The 17,362-nt window shown below is 41.4% G+C and overlaps 2 protein-coding genes across 2 annotated transcripts in view; both read right to left on the minus strand.

Annotated features, from left to right (window-relative positions):
* Positions 1–9,705, minus strand: part of zmym2 (zinc finger, MYM-type 2) — a 48,621-nt gene extending 38,916 nt beyond the window's left edge. Inside the window, exon 1 of the mRNA XM_061918259.1 lies at positions 9,549–9,705. The gene's annotated coding sequence lies outside the window, so the exon portion shown is untranslated. The remainder of the gene's footprint in view (positions 1–9,548) is intronic.
* A 4,313-nt stretch (positions 9,706–14,018) lies between these two features.
* The window catches only part of mphosph8 (M-phase phosphoprotein 8), a 55,860-nt gene continuing 52,516 nt past the window's right edge, over positions 14,019–17,362 (minus strand). The window contains exon 14 of the mRNA XM_061918263.1: positions 14,019–14,267. Coding sequence (XP_061774247.1) covers positions 14,226–14,267 — 42 coding nt within the window. The 3' untranslated portion in view covers positions 14,019–14,225. The remainder of the gene's footprint in view (positions 14,268–17,362) is intronic.

A 17,362-nucleotide genomic window follows, 5' to 3' on the forward strand; every position in this document is an offset into this window, starting at 1 on the left:
GGGACACGTTGGCGAGGCCGCCACAAATGAAGCATTGTTGCCACGCCAGGGGACGCCGGCCTGTGTCGTCGTGCTACGTCCAAACATGGACGTCCTCTTCAGCTGTCGTGCTAGTGAGACCTCCAAGGCCCAGGTCAAAAATAGGAAATAATGCATACTGTATATGCCAAATGATCCAACAATGGGGAAAGTGCACCCCTGGAGGCACCCCCTTTTGTGCGGGTGCCATTAAGCACGATCCTTGTTTCCGAGCGGTCATAGTTCACAAGGGCTGGTCATGTGACAGGAAGTGCAGACCGTCACAGCAGTGAGCCGTTCTGGACTCGTTAAAAGCCCCACAGTGAGTCCTAATGTAATATGACATACCGTACACTCCGGGCTACAAGCTGCTACTTTTTCCCTACGCTCTGGACGCCGCGGCTTATAAAATGGTGCAGCTAATCTATGGATTTTTCTTCACTGACAGCCATGATAAAGAGTTTTCAAAGAAAAAAAAATCAAACAAAGAGATGGTGCCATCTTTTGGACAAGTTTGCTCACCATCCTTCCATTCTGTCTTCTATTTGTCCATGTTTCTACTCGTATGAATTCATACGAGTAGAAACTCGATTCATCACTCCAACCAACAATTTTAAGTTTTACAATATAACTAAAACAATTCTTACTTAATAAAGCGTCCCATGTGTGATGTCTGTAGCAGGGTTTTCATGCATATTTGTACGTGCTATCGTAATGTAAACAAGCTAGCGTCGGTAGCATTAGCTTATATGCTAACACGTCTACGAGTGTTTGTGTTAGTATTATCAACTTACAATGACATTGTTTTTGTATTGTTTCAGTAAATTCACCAAAACATCACTGTGGAGTTGAGTCTGTTTAGCTGATTGGTGAGCTAGCTTGCGCAGCTAGTGGGTCCATGACCATGACTTCTGTTTTGTTTGATCAGCCGTTTAACTGCCGTGTTTATAAAATATTTCTGTGTAAACACGTCATATCTGCGGCTTATAGTCCCGTGCAGCTAATATATGGTAAACATTTGTTCCTTCTTAAATTTAGTGGGTGTGGCTTATATCCCGGTGCACGCTATAGTCTGGAAATTACGGTACATAATATTTGTTACCACCCCTAAGCTCTGGAACAGCCTTCCGCTCCACATTAGGTCAGCCCAGAGCTTGGGGGTTTTCAAGACCCTTCTTAAGACATACCTCTTCTTGCTGGCCTTTGACCTGAGCTGAGTCTGCCCACTGGGCCGACATTTCTAGTCCTACCCCCCACCCCTTGGCTTTAGTTTATTTTTTCTATTTGGCGCACGTTTTATTACTATGATTTTTATTAAGCAAATGTTTTACTTTTTATTCCATCCCTTTTACCGTATTGCTTTTTGCACTATTTTGTTCAGCTCATTCTGTTTATGTTCTTTGTTTGTTTTCTGTTTCTGTTGCTCTATGCTTTTTTTTAACCTGTAAAGCAATTTGGTTCACTTTAAAAGTTGTTGTAAAAGTGCTATATAAATAAAATTAACTTGACTTGACTACTGTACAAACTGAATGGCAGGTTTTCCCATAGTTTCATGTACTTTGCTGCCCGCTACAAACATATAGATTACATATAAATGCTCTGGTCTGCCAGAGAATAAAAAGACTGAGCAGGAGGGATCAATGTTACCAACTTAGAGAATGTATAGCTGTTTGAAGCAAGTAGTCTGACCCCTCTCCATTTCTTTTAAAAAGCAAATAACGACCGATCCAGTGACTGACATAACCTTTATGAGTCCCTGCCAGTGGCTCCATCTTGTAACATTGGGAAAATGTGAAAATACGGATATATTTATAATATATTTGCTATAAGACGTGTCAATCTCTGGACACCTCACAACTGGCTTTTGATTCCTGGGGTGACCATTAAACCAGCGCCCATACTCCCAAAGTCAATCAACCGAATGATGAGTGAAAATGAGCTGGTTTACCGCCGTGTGCATGTGTTGTTACGTTGAGTGGATTACAATTTTCAACTAAAATGATTGGAAAAACTAGATCAGTAACCACAAGCTGATAAAATGATGGACCGAGTAGTGTTAGCTAGCTTAAATGCTAACATGAAAAAAAGAGACATTAAAGTATTTCCCCATTAAGACCAGGTCCAATTGCCAGGAAGTGACATTTACATTAACCGGAAGTGAAATAAGTGATCACCATTTTACTTCTTTTTTTTTTTTTTAACATTCTAAAGAGGTTACGGAAATGAAAGAAGATAAACATATTCAGACTAGGGCTAGGCGATATATCGATATATTGCGGGTTAGTCTCTGTGCGATGTAGAAAATGACTATATGGTGATATTGGAGAATACCCTCTCACGCAATTGCTTTTAGCTGCTGGCATTACACTACAGGCTCTTCTCATTCTTGTCTCTCCTTCTCACAGACAGCCAGCGCACCTTCTTACACACGTCACATACTGTCACCTCATACGTCACATACTGTAACCTCATACGTCACATACTGTCACCTCATACGTCACATACTGTCACCTCATACGTCACATACTGTTACCTCATACGTCACATACTGTCACCTCATACGTCACATACTGTCACCTCATACGTCACATACTGTCACTTCATACGTCACATACTGTTACCTCATACGTCACATACTGTCACCTCATACGTCACATACTGTCACCTCACACGTCACATACTGTCACCTCATACGTCACATACTGTTACCTCATACGTCACATACTGTCACCTCACACGTCACATACTGTCACCTCATACGTCACATACTGTTACCTCATACGTCACATACTGTCACCTCACACGTCACATACTGTCACCTCATACGTCACATACTGTCACCTCATACCTCACATACTGTCACCTCATACGTCACATACTGTCACCTCATACGTCACATACTGTCACCTCACACGTCACATACTGTCACCTCATACGTCACATACTGACACCTCATACGTCACATACTGTCACCTCACACGTCGCATACTGTCACCTCACGTCGCATACTGTCACCTCACACGTCACATACTGTCACCTCACACGTCACATACTGTCACCTCACACGTCACATACTGTCGCCTCATACGTCACATACTGTCACCTCACACGTCGCATACTGTCACCTCACGTCGCATACTGTCACCTCACACGTCACATACTGTCACCTCACACGTCACATACTGTCACCTCACACGTCACATACTGTCACCTCACACGTCACATACTGTCACCTCATACGTCACATACTGTTACCTCATACGTCACATACTGTCACCTCACACGTCACATACTGTCACCTCATACGTCACATACTGTCACCTCACACGTCACATACTGTCACCTCATACGTCACATACTGTTACCTCATACGTCACATACTGTCACCTCACACGTCACATACTGTCACCTCATACGCCACATACTGTCACCTCATACGTCACATACTGTCACCTCATACGTCACATACTGTCACCTCATACGTCACATACTGTCACCTCATACGTCACATACTGTCACCTCACACGTCACATACGGTTACCTCATACGTCACATACTGTCACCTCACACGTCACATACTGTCACCTCATACGTCACATACTGTTACCTCATACCTCACATACTGTCACCTCATACGTCACATACTGTCACCTCACACGTCACATACTGTCACCTCATACGTCACATACTGACACCTCATACGTCACATACTGTCACCTCACACGTCACATACTGTCACCTCATACGTCACATACTGTTACCTCATACGTCACATACTGTCACCTCACACGTCACATACTGTCACCTCATACGTCGCCTTCGCAGAGCGGAGAGGTAGCGGCATGGGTTACGTTAGCTGTGGTGCTAGCGGTAATACGAGAGAAAGAAGGAGCCAATCTGGTAACAAATGAAAGAAGACCTGGGTCTATCGAACTCCATCTGCATGTGGATTAAGGACTTCTTATCCAAAAGAGGGTGCGGTTGGGCTGTCTACTCCATCTACACATACGACTGCACACCTGCCCACTCCAGCAACTACATCATCAAATTTGCAGATGACACCACCGTAGTGGGACTCATCTCGGAGGGAGACGAGGCTGAATATCGGGACGAGGTGGAGAAGCTGTCGGATTGGTGCAGTCAACAACCTGGCCCTGAACACCTCCAAGACCAAGGAGCTGGTCATAGACTTCAGGAGGAATAAAACGGACATCCTGCCCCTGGTCATCAGCGGTGACTGCGTGGAGAGGGTCTCCGACTTCCGCTTGCTGGGAGTCCACCTGACTGACGACCTATCCTGGAGCAGCAACACCACGGCTACCATCAAGAAGGCACACCAGAGACTGCACTTCCTGAGAATACTCAGGAACAAGCACCTCTCTCCGGAACTGCTGGTGTCCTTCTACCGCTGCTCCATTGAGAGCCTCCTGACCTACTGCATCTGCGTGTACTTCAGCAGCTGCACGGCCGCAGAGAGAACGGCGCTCCAGAGAGTCATAAAGAACCGCCCAGAAGATAATCGGATGCCCCCTCCCCTCCCTGGCTGACCTGTTCAGCTCCCGCTGTCTCAGGAAAGCACAGAGCATCCTGAAAGACCCATTCCACCCCGGGCACTGCCACTTAGAACTGCTACCCTCGGGCAGACGCTAAAAGCGGACACAAATAGACTAAAAAACAGCTTTTACCCAAGAGCCATAGTAGCATTAAACAGGCACTGAGTGAGCACAATGTGTCCATCATCTCCTCTGTGTCTCCTCTGTTTATTTTTAATTTTTTACGGACTATAATGTGCAATAATGTTACATGTGTATATATATATCCATGCATGTTAGGGGTGTAACGGTACGTGTATTATTTGAACCGTTTCGGTACGGGAGTTTCAGTACGGTGCAGAGGCGTACCGAACGAGTTCCAAATTACTCAAAATGCCAAACATTTGAGGCATTTAAGAAACTCTGCCCTGACAGCCCAGCAAAAGAGGACATGTCCGGTGAAAAGAGGACGTGTGGTCAGTCTATCCTAGCCAGGTCGCTGCCAGCATGCTAGCAAAAGAGGACATGTCCGGTGCTAGCAGCAATCGGGCTAGGATAGTCCTCTTTTCACCGGACATGTCCTCGGTTGCTGGCGGGGCTGTCAGGGCAGACTTTCTTAAATGCCTCAAATGTCCGGCATTTTGAGTTATGGTGGCGTGTATTAATAATGTACGGTCAGGGTTAAGAAGGGGTAAAAAATTAAAACATTGTGCGCGCAGCAACATTTGTGAGGGAGGGGCAGAGAGTGAGAGAGTTATGATAAACGAACATGCGTCTCCAGGCTCTGCTTTTTAATCAATTGATTTATCAGATTGAATTTTTTATTATCCATGGCAGGTGTGTCAAAAGTGTGCCCTGGAGGCCATTTGTGGCCCACAGCTAATGTTTTAAAGTCCCACGGCACATTCTAAAAATACTATTAAAATAAACAAAAACATAAAAGTGAAATAAAAAAGCTTGAAGGTTAAATGTCATTTAGAAAAAGTTGCAATGTTGACTAATAAAACAAAGCAGTTTTTTTTCTTTCAAACTGTCATTGCTCAAAACATAATATTGAATCAAAATCAATGTTATTATGAATTATTGACCTATCCAAGGTTCCAATTACTTCACATCAAATATTCCAGTAAAAAAATATTTTTGGAGGAACATTTGGAAATTTGGTGAATAAATAACCCCAAAAAATATATTTGGTTGTTTTCTTAATGTACCGAAAATGAACCGAACCGTGACTTCTGAACTGAGGTACGTACCAAACCGAAATGTTTGTGTACCGTTACACCCCTAATATATACACATACATACATACACATACATACTTTATACACACATATACATATATATATACATATACATATATATATATACACATATATATATACACATATATATATATATATATATATACATATATATATATACACATATATATATATATACACATATATATATACATATATATATATATACACATATATATATATACATATATATATATATACACATATATATATATACACATATATATATACATATATATATATACACATATATATATATACATATATATATATACACATATATATATATACATATATATATATACACATATATATATATACACATATTATATATATATATATATATATATATATATATATATATATATAAAATATAGATAGATACATACATTCATACATATACATACACACATACATACATATATTAGGGGTGGAACGGTACGTGTATTTGTATTGAATCGTTTCGGTACGGGGGTTCCGGTTCGGTGCTGAGGTGTACCGAACGAGTTTCCACACGAACATATGAAGTAGCCGCCTAAGCTGATGTCCTAATAAGCTGCTCTGCTTTCTGCCTCTGTCTCCTACACAGCATCCAGCATTGTCCCACCCACACAACCATCTGATTGGTTACAACCATAGCGGTAACATCCAATCAGCAGTGCGTATTCAGAGCGCATGTAGTCAGCGCTTCAGAGTCGATCAGATAGGTGTTTAGCAGGTGAGCATAAGGCAGCGTACTCTCCCCAAATTATACTAAACACTTCCAAGTCAACTACTAGTAACATCACTATGAGCCAGTTGACGTTCTAGAAACAAATTGCAGCTCAGCTCACTCGCAGTCCTCACTTGAGGTGAAGGCTAATTAGCTTTCAGCGTAACGTTAGCTCATTTTGGGGTGTGTGTTAGCTCATTGTGCGGTGTGTGTGCATGTGTGTGTTACGGACAGTGTTGATTGAGCTGTGTTGAAGCAGCAAAAAAGGACAATGTTAAATGAAGAGTTTCTGTCTAATAGTTTATATAGTAATGTAACTGCATCATTAAGCCTACATGAACTCCATGGTGTTCAGGGATGAATAGTCTCTCCTATTGCACTATTTTTTCAGCTATAGTTACATTAATCATTAGCAATGTAGCAGCCTAGTTTTGAATGGCAGGGTCCCTGCTATCACATGTTGATAAAAATATAACATTAACACATTAAAAATCAACTACAGGCTTCCCAAATGCTGTAAAAAATTAAACATGAGTGGACCTGAAACTGTTTAATGTTGCACTTTTTATGTGTAGAAGAAAAGTTTTGTCATTTTATTTAATCTAAGCAACAACTTGAGGCAGTTTAATGTGGATTAACGTGGGCAGAATTATTATAGTAGTCCCAATGTTAAAAGGATAAAGCCACTGTTTACAAATTTGGGAAATAAATAACCCAAAAAATTTATATTTTGTTGTTTTCTTACTGTACCGAAAATGAACCGAACCGTGACCTCTAAATCAAGGTACGTACAGAACCGAAATTTTTGTGTACCGTTACACCCCTAATATCCATCCATTCATCCATTTTCTACCGCTTATTCCCTTTGGGGTCACGTGGGGCGCTTGTGCCTATATATACACATACATACCATACATCCACCCCAACTTATTAGAGGTCGGGTTGCGGGAGCAGCAGCCTAATCAGGGAAGCCCCGGCCACTTTGTCCAGCTCTTCCCGGGGGATCCCGAGGCGTTCCCAGGCCATTTGGGAGACATAGTCTTCCCAACGTGTCCTGAGTCTTCCCCGTGGCCTCCTACCTGTTGGACGTGCCCTAAACACCTCCCTAGGGAAGCGTTCGGGTGGCATCCCGACCAGATGCCCGAACCACCTCATACATACATACACACACACACATATATATATATACACATATACATACATACATACATACACACACACACACACACACACACTTTATATCCATTTTTCTACCGCTTATTCCCTTTTGGGGTCGCTGGCGCCTATCTCAGCTACAATCGGGCGGAAGGCGGGGTACACCCTGGACAAGTCGCCACCTCATCGCAGGGCCAACACAGATAGACAGACAACATTCACATTCACACACTAGGGACCATTTAGTGTTGCCAATCAACCTATCCCCAGGTGCATGTCTTTGAAAGTGGGAGGAAGCCGGAGTACCCGGAGGGAACCCACGCAGTCACGGGGAGAACATGCAAACTCCACACAGAAAGATCCCGAGCCTGGATTTGAACTCAGGACTGCAGGACCTTCGTATTGTGAGGCAGACGCACTAACCCCTCTGCCACCGTGAAGCCTACATACATACATACATACATATATATATATACATATACACACACATGTATATATATATATATATATATACACACATACATACATATATATATATGTACACACACACATACATACATATATATGTACACACACTCATATATACATACATACATATATATATGCAAGTGTATATATTCACCTTTCAACTAAGATGCTGTTTCAACTGCACACCTAAAACCAAAACAAAGTTCTCAAAAAGCTCTCTTTTTTAATAAGAAAAACGTTAAAAACAAAGGCCTCCCACCTTCCCCTAATGCTCGCCGGGTACTCTCTGCAGTTGAGTAAATAACGTGCAAAGCAGAGCTATGAGACAAGAAATAAAGCTGAACATGTGCAACCTGCTGACGTCATCAGCAGGTGGCCGGCTGGGGTGGAGGGGAGAGGGGGGGCAGCATCCGCCTCATTGTCACCTCCATTCGGCGTGCACGTTTGCGCGCGACCCCCAGTGACGTCATTCGCGCGTCTGCCCACGAGGTGGCGCCATGGCGCACACGTTGAACGTAAGGCAGGGTCACTGTGCGCAATTTGTGTTTGGGATCGACTTCCAGGACAAAGTTGGCTGCGACGGGCCGGTCCCAAACTTTAGCTGGCTAAAGGATGGAGGGGCTCCCAAGTCAGGGGTCCACAAGAAACATGGGCCGAGGCTGCCTTCATTTCCTGGCGCAGCAGTTGGCGGCAGATTGGAGGCGGAGGACGTGGACGCCGACTGCGCCATTGTGGGCCAGCCAGTCACGTGACCACAAGTCAAGATGCCTGGATATAAAAGCAACATAACGCCCCCCCCTGGCTTCCACGCCGCTTTAATTCGGACACGCCGACCCTCCCCTCGGCAGGGGCGACGTTAAACGTTCAAGCGGCGACGTTTTTAACGCTACCTGCTTTAATTGAAAAGTTCGCGCAGACCCCAGCCTGGCGCAATCAGCGGCAATGGCGGCCCTGCGCCGCTAGGGGCGCCCTCGCCTGGGCGTTACATATCAATTGTGTCATGCGGCGGTAAACAACGCCACGACCACGCGGACGGAGAAAAAAGCCTCGCCGTTGACCCCAATGTCCCCCACAAAGCGCGGTTTGTGTATGTATATTTTTGTAGCAGCAGGCCGACACCGCCACATACTCCCCCAGCGGCAGAGAGCAGCACTGCCTGGCCGCCATTAGGGCTCTAAATGAACAATACTGCTCACATCTTTTACATTCAACTGTTTGTTGTTGCCTAACCGTCCCCTCGCCGCTAGTGGCGCCTCGGTAGCGAGAGGAGACCTCCCGTAGCGCCGCAAAAGTTGCCCAAACTTTGCCGCCGACGGCCGGGAAGAGAAATAAAGGGCAGATTTGTGAGTGATTGTAGCTTACCGGAGTCGAGCTCGAGACCGCGCAGCGCCACTTTTGTGCCTTGACATTAATCCCGGGGAGCGCATGCGCACCACCCCCGACTAACCACTTTCCAAGCAAAGATTGTTCACCTGGGACGACGGCTCACTCCGCTCCGTTTTTAAAACCGCGCCGTATGCAACGTATCGCTTAATTAAAAACGCGCAGTTAGCGGGAGTGACTGATTGCCTCCTGGCTTACGGGACAGTTTGCTGTATTTGGAAGCACGAGAGTTAAATATTCCATTGTGTTGATCCTACCAGGAGTGACCTTCTTCTCTTAGCAGGGCACGACAGCCATTTTGAACGCAGGCGGAAGAACGTGACTGCTTCTTCAAACGTAAAATATTAGGAGTGTGGGGGGAAATCGATGCGAATACGAATCGCGATTCTCATGTTGTGCGATTCAGAATCTATTCTCTTTTTTTTTTTTAATCGATTTTTTTTTAAATGTTATCAATCCAACAAAACAATACACAGCAATAATAATAATAATAATGGATTAGATTTATATCGCGCTTTTCTATCGTTATATACTCAAAGCGCTCACAGTGAAGTGGGAACCCATAATTCATTCACACAGTGGTGGTGGTAAGCTACATCAGTAGCCACAGCTGCCCTGGGGTAGACTGACGGAAGCGTGGCTGCCAGTTTGCACCTACGGCCCCTCCGACCACCACCAATCATTCATTCATCATTCATTCACCGGTGTGAGCGGCACCGGGGGCAAAGGGTGAAGTGTCCTGCCCAAGGACACAACGGCGGCGATTTGGATGTCAATAGGTGGGAAGCGAACCTGCAACCCTCAGGTTTCTGGCACGGCCGCTCTACCCACTACGCCATGCCGCTCCAATACCATAACAATGCAATCCAATTCCAAAACCGAACCTGACCCAGCAACACTCAGAACTGCAATAAACAGCAATTGAGAGGAGACACAAACACCACACAGAACAAACCAAAATTAGTGAAACAAAAATGAATATTATCAACAACAGTATCAATATTAGTTATAATTTCAGCATAGCAGTGATTAAAAATCCCTCATTGACATTATCATTAGACATTTATAAAAAAATTAAAAAAGTGTCACAGTGGCTTACACTTGCATGGCATCTCATAAGCTGGACAACACACTGTGTCCAATGTTTTCACAAAGATAAAATAAGTCATATTTTTGGTTCATTTAATAGTTAAAACAAATTTACATTATTGCAATCAGTTGATAAAACATTGTCCTTTACAATTATAAAAGATTTATTTTTTTTAAATCTACTACTCTGCTAGCATGTGAGCAGACTGGGGTAGATCCTGATGAAATCTATATCTTGAATGAATACAGAATCCTTTTGAATCGGAATAATATCGTTTTTGAATCGAGAATCACGTTGAATCGAAATAAATCGATATATCATCGAATCGGGACCCCAAGAATCGATATTGAATTGAATCGTGGGACACCCAAAGATTCGCGGCCCTATAAAATAGCCAATTTCATACTCATCCACATACATAAAACATGTAAATGAGACTCATTTGTATACTCTAGCCTTTAAATAGACTCCCTTTTTAGACCAGTTGATCTGCCGTTTCTTTTCTTTTTCTCCTATGTCCCACTCTCCCTTGTGGAGGGGGTCCGGTCCGATCCGGTGGCCATGTACTGCTTGCCTGTGTATCGGCTGGGGACATCTCTGCGCTGCTGATCCGCCTCCGCTTGGGATGGTTTCCTGCTGGCTCCGCTGTGAGCGGGACTCTCGCTGCTGTGTTGGATCCGCTTTGGACTGGACTCTCGCGACTGTGTTGGATCCATTATGGATTGAACTTTCACAGTATCATGTTAGACCCGCTCGACATCCATTGCTTTCCTCCTCTCCAAGGTTCTCATAGTCATCATTGTCACCGACGTCCCACTGGGTGTGAGTTTTCCTTGCCCTTATGTGGGCCTACCGAGGATGTCGTAGTGGTTTGTGCAGCCCTTTGAGACACTAGTGACTTAGGGCTATATAAGTAAACATTGATTGATTGATTGACTTTGCAAGGCGGTTACATTACCAAACACCATCTTTACACGCCCAAATTAGGTTACACAAACATCAAAGTCGACGACGGGGCGACAACATTGTGTATTATTTGATGTGATTTGCAGCAACAAACATTGGAAAGTGAGGTACTTGGACGTTGAATGCAGGTTAAACAGAAACCGGAAGCCACGTGTGAAAACTTTGAGAAATTGAAGCAGAGTGAGGCCTCTCTTTCCGCTCGCAGCCTGCATGCAAGCTTTTTTTTGAAGTGCAGCGCATGCGCAGAGCAGCTCATTGCGCTCAATTAAATGGGCCCATTAGGCGGATTTAACCTTGTAATAATTCATGGCACCCACCGTCAAACTTTGGTCGCTCTGGCCGCTCACGAGTGGTCCGATGAGACGAGCTCGGGGGTCGCCGGAGTTCACCCACTTTTCATTTCTCAGAATCCTCGAGGACTTTATATAAAAAGCCAGGCGTCAGCGTCAATGAAAGGCACGGCGTTGTGGCCAATGACGTCACACGAGTGAACGCATTACGTAATACGGCACGTTTGAGGTTCTGCGGACGGTACATACATAGATATACCGACCAGGTGCGTTCAAATGCTCAAACCGGAAGTACGTCTAATTTCCACGCCGTCGAACAGAAGGCGGCGAGGAGGGCCGGGAGTCACCATGGACTCGCGGCCACGGCGAGGCCGACTCAGGGAGCCTCTAGTCGGCCTCGCCTCCTGCGGTTTTTAGCACAAACCTTCATTGATCGATCAAGGGTTTGGAGAGAAACGAGCTCCCCTGAACCCGCCATTTTGATCAGTCACATTTCCTGTCCAAGGACCCCATCTGCCTCGAGCACAGTGGTGTCCAAAGTGTGGCCCGGGGGTCTTTTGCTGCTCGCAACTAACTTTTCAGTGGCCCCCTAAGCATTTTAAATACTATTAAGAAGTGCAAACAGGTGACAATGTAACAACTTCAAATGTTTACTAATATATGTAAATATTTATAATAATCCATCCATTTCTACCGCTTGTCCCTTTTGGGGTCGCGGGGGGTGCTGGAGCCTATCTCAGCTACAATCGTACATACTTATACCTAAATATGTGTATATATATTTGTATTATATATTATTTATATTACATTTAAATAAACATAATATAAATATGTTAGCATAAATATATACACACATCTATATATGTATGTATATACAAAAAATAATATGAATACAAAATGAATGTTATGAATAATTGATCTATTTAAGGATCCAATTACTTCACATCAAATATTACACTTTGACAATTCAATCAATCAATGTTTACTTATATAGCCCTAAATCACTAGTGTCTCAAAGGGCTGCACAAACCACTACGACATCCTCGGTAGGCCCACATAAGGGCAAGGAAAACTCACACCCAGTGGGACGTCGGTGACAATGATGACTATGAGAACCTTGGAGAGGAGGAAAGCAATGGATGTCGAGCGGGTTAAATATGATACTGTGAAAGTTCAATCCATAATGGATCCAACACAGTCGCGAGAGTCCAGTCCAAAGCGGATCCAACACAGCAGCGAGAGTCCTGTTCACAGCGGAGCCAGCTGGAAACCATCCCAAGCGGAGGCGGATCAGCAGCGCAGAGATGTCCCCAGCCGATACACAGGCAAGCAGTACATGGCCACCGGATCGGACCGGACCCCCTCCACAAGGGAGAGTGGGACATAGAAGAAAAAGAAAAGAAACGGCAGATCAACTGGTCTAAAAAGGGAGTCTATTTAAAGGCTAGAGTATACAAATGAGTTTTAAGGTGAGACTTAAATGTCCATCCATCCATTTCTACCGCTTATTCCCTTTGGGGGCGCTGGTGCCTTTCTCAGCTACAATCGGGCGGAAGGCGGGGTACACCCTGGACAAGTCACCACATTATCACAGGGCCAACACAGATAGACAACATTCACAAACTAGGGACCATTTATACACTGAAATATTTATGGGGAAAATCTTGCATATTGTGTTCTTTCTATGAACAAGTTTTTTCTCCAACAAACGTGAAACATTTTTAAAAAAGGTCAACTTTATTTCGACAGATCTGATGTTGATCTAGATCAATGGTTCTCAAACTTCAATACAGTAGCACAGTAGGCCTGAGTATTCATTAAAAACAAGGTAGAGAGTTTATTTGACAAGTACATTCAGTATTTTTGGCCATGTTACACACAGTTTGAACAGTAACACTGTGTCTGAATATTTGAGTTTGAGAGGCACTGATCTAGAGATCTAAGCGATAAGGAAAAAAAAATATTAATAAAAGACTTCTTTTCAACATTTTTATGACTGAGGCCCTTCTGGGGCCCCGGGGGCCACACTTGACGGGAGCACCGAATGTGACAAAAATGGATATATTTGGTTCTGAAACTGAAAAATAACTTGTAAAAGAAGTGTTTCAAGATGCCTTTTAAAAAGGTGATGATCGACTTTATTTACACAACACAGTACAAAGGATGGATGTCTTCAGTCCAAAAAATACATATAAAAACTTTCCAAGGGTTGGTGTGACTGAAAGGCTAAGAGGAGGGAAAAAAACATGACAGAAAAAGTTTGAACAACTTCCAAAGAAGCCAGCGAGGAAGCTTGAAGGAGGAGAAGCGTCACTGCAGCTGCACTCTGTAGGCGCCGATCAGCAGCTTCACCTGAGGGCACAACCAGCAGTGCTAACCAATGAGCTAAAAGCCCCCGAGGCAACAAAATATCGCACGGCCACACAACAGGACACCTTCTCACTGTGATGCTTCTCAACATCAGCATACTGTAGCGTAGTTGGCCTATGTACTCATTAAAAACAAAGCGTATTAACATTACACGGTTTGAACAGTAACACTGTTGGAATATTGAATGAAGGGATTCTTTAGCATAACAACAACAAAACTGCCATTCAGGATGTGTTTTTCCCTTTTAAAACGGTCAGTGCTCCAAAAATAGAACTGAATAAAATCAATATTATAAATGATTGACTCCAATTACTTTGAAATATTTGTTAGGGAAAATATTAGATTTTGTGTGTTTGCAATAAAAAAGTTTCCTTTGACAAAAAGGGCATAAAAACAAACACACGCAAAAAACATTTAAATAAAAATACTTCTAATGGAAGAATGCATCCATCTAAAGTTGATCTGGAGCAGCCGTGTCCAAAGTGCGGCCCGAGGGCCATTTGTGGCCCCCAGCTAATTTGTTAAAGGCCCCCGGCCCATTCTAAAAATTAAAAACATAAAAGAATGTAATAAAAGAGTAAACAGTGACATGTAACAAGAAAAAGTTGCAATGTTGACACTAACAACACAAAGCTGCCATGCAGACCTGCTGAAAGCTCCAATTATGTCACTTTCAAATATTTTTGGGGGGATAATATTGCATATTTTGTGCGAAACAAAGTTTTCTTTCACAAAAAGGGCATCAAACAAAATAAAATGGAAACATTTTTTAAATCTTATAATCAAGAGATCTACAGACTTCAGCGTTAAAAGTAAAAAAATATAAATATACATTTGGCTAATTTTCAACACTTATTCTTTTTTTTTGTTATGAATTATTGACCTATTTAGGGTTCCAATTACTCCACGTCAATTATTCCACTTTGAAATGCTTTGGAGGAAAAATGTTGCATAGTTTGTGTGTTTGTCATATAAATAAGGGTTATGATAAAAATAAAAAACATTTATTTATTTTTTTTTTTTTTTTTTATAACAACAGACAGACCTGAAGTTGATCTTGAGATTCAAGCATTAAATGAAAAAAAATAATGATTTATGACTTATTTCTAACATTTTTAAGACTGAGACCCTTCCGGACACCGGGGACCAAACTTGAGGAAAGCCATAAAGGTAAAAAAACAACTATTGTATTGCTTTTAAAAAGGAAAAACATCAAAATGGCCCACGCATGTTTGGATTTTTCAGTCTGCGGCCTTCAGTGGAAAAAATTTGGACACCCCTGATCTAGAGACTTAAGTGTTGAAAGTTAAAAAACAGCAAATGTATGATTTCTTCTGTATCATTTTATTGATGGGGTCCTTTTAGACCGCCAATCATTTTAATGGGATTATCTTTATATAAACAAAAAACTCATTGCTCAAAAAAAAAAAAAATCTAATCAATGTTATGAATTATTGACCTATTTAAGGCTCCAATGACTTCACATCAAATATTACACTTTGAAATATTTTTTGGGGGAAATGTTGCATATTTTGTGTTTTTGCCATAAAAAATGTTTTTTAATTTATATATGTATATAGTTATTTTTGACAAAAAGGGCATAAAACAAATAAAAACATCAAAAAATAAACAAAAACTTGTAAAGTTGATCTAGAGGCTTAAGTCTTGAATGCAAAAAAACTACTGTATGATTTATTTGTAATTGTTTTTATTACTAATTTATCAGCATTTTAGTGGGATTAAAAAAAAATATATATTGCTAAAAAAAATGTTAAAGAAAATCAATGTTAGGAATTATAAACATATTTAAGTCTCCAAGGACTTCACATCAAATATTACATTTGAAATATTTTTCGGGGTAAAACAAAAACAAAAACGTGTTTCTTTGAAACAAGGGCATACAACAATCATTTTAACAGTCTTTTAAATGCAGACCAAAGAAATCTTAAAATGACCATTTAAAAAGGTCCTATGTTGAGTATTCTACTTAAGTCCGATAAACATATACTTTATTTACTTTCAGTGCTTGGAGGAGATATATTATAATAAAGTCGTAATATTGTTTTGTTAAAGGTTTTAATACTTTTGTTAAATTGTGGGAACATTTATTAAAATTTATATTTGACAAAATTAAAATCAAATATATTGCAAAAAAACTTTTTTATTTTTAAATTTTAGAAGAAAGTTTAGAAACTAAAATAAATAATGAAGACACTTTACAGGATAAATATATTGTGGAAAAAGTCTTTAAAAATAAATAAATAAATGCACAATATTGTAAGAAAAAAATGATCTTACTAAAATTGCGTTGAAATATTTGAAGAAAATTAAAATGTGTTGGTAAAAGAATAAAATGTGCACTTTTACATGATTGAAGTGAAATATATTTTTTTAAAAAGTCAAAATTGATTTTAGATAAGAAAGTTGCAATATTGTAAGAAAAATCTTTCATACTTCTTTTTTTAAAGAAATATTTAGATCATTTTGATTTGATTTTACAAGACAAACTTGCATAAATTGACATGATTAAAATCAAATATTATATGAAAAATAATTCTTTATAAAAATGTTATTAATGTGAGGGAAAACATTATTTCAAGACAAAAGTCATTCGACTGTCAAAATATATTGTGGGGAAAAAAGTATTTTTGTCCATCCATCCATTTTCCTACCGCTTGTCCCTCTCGGGGGGGCTGGAGCCTATCTTAGCTGCTTTGGGGCGGTAGGCGTAAAAATAGTTACATATTCACTGTAGGAATATTTGGAAAATATTTAAGGAGTGTGATGAAGTTTGTTGTTTGTGTGGTGTGAGATGATAAAATGGAGTGTGATAAAGTTTGTTGTATGTGTGGCGAGAGATGATAAAATGGAGCGTGATTAAGTTTGGTGTTTGCATGGTGTGAAATGATAAAATTGTGTGATAAAGTTTGTTGTTTGTGTGGTGTGAGATGATAAAAAGGGGCGTGATAAAGATGGGTGTTTATGTGGTGTGAGATGATAAAATGGTGTGTGTGTGGTGTGAGACAACATGGAACGTGTAATAAAGTTTGGGTGTTTCTGTGGTGTGAGATGATAAA

This window comes from Nerophis ophidion, linkage group LG13 (genome assembly GCF_033978795.1).
Source record: "Nerophis ophidion isolate RoL-2023_Sa linkage group LG13, RoL_Noph_v1.0, whole genome shotgun sequence".
In the NCBI taxonomy this organism is placed as follows: Eukaryota; Metazoa; Chordata; class Actinopteri; order Syngnathiformes; family Syngnathidae; genus Nerophis; species Nerophis ophidion.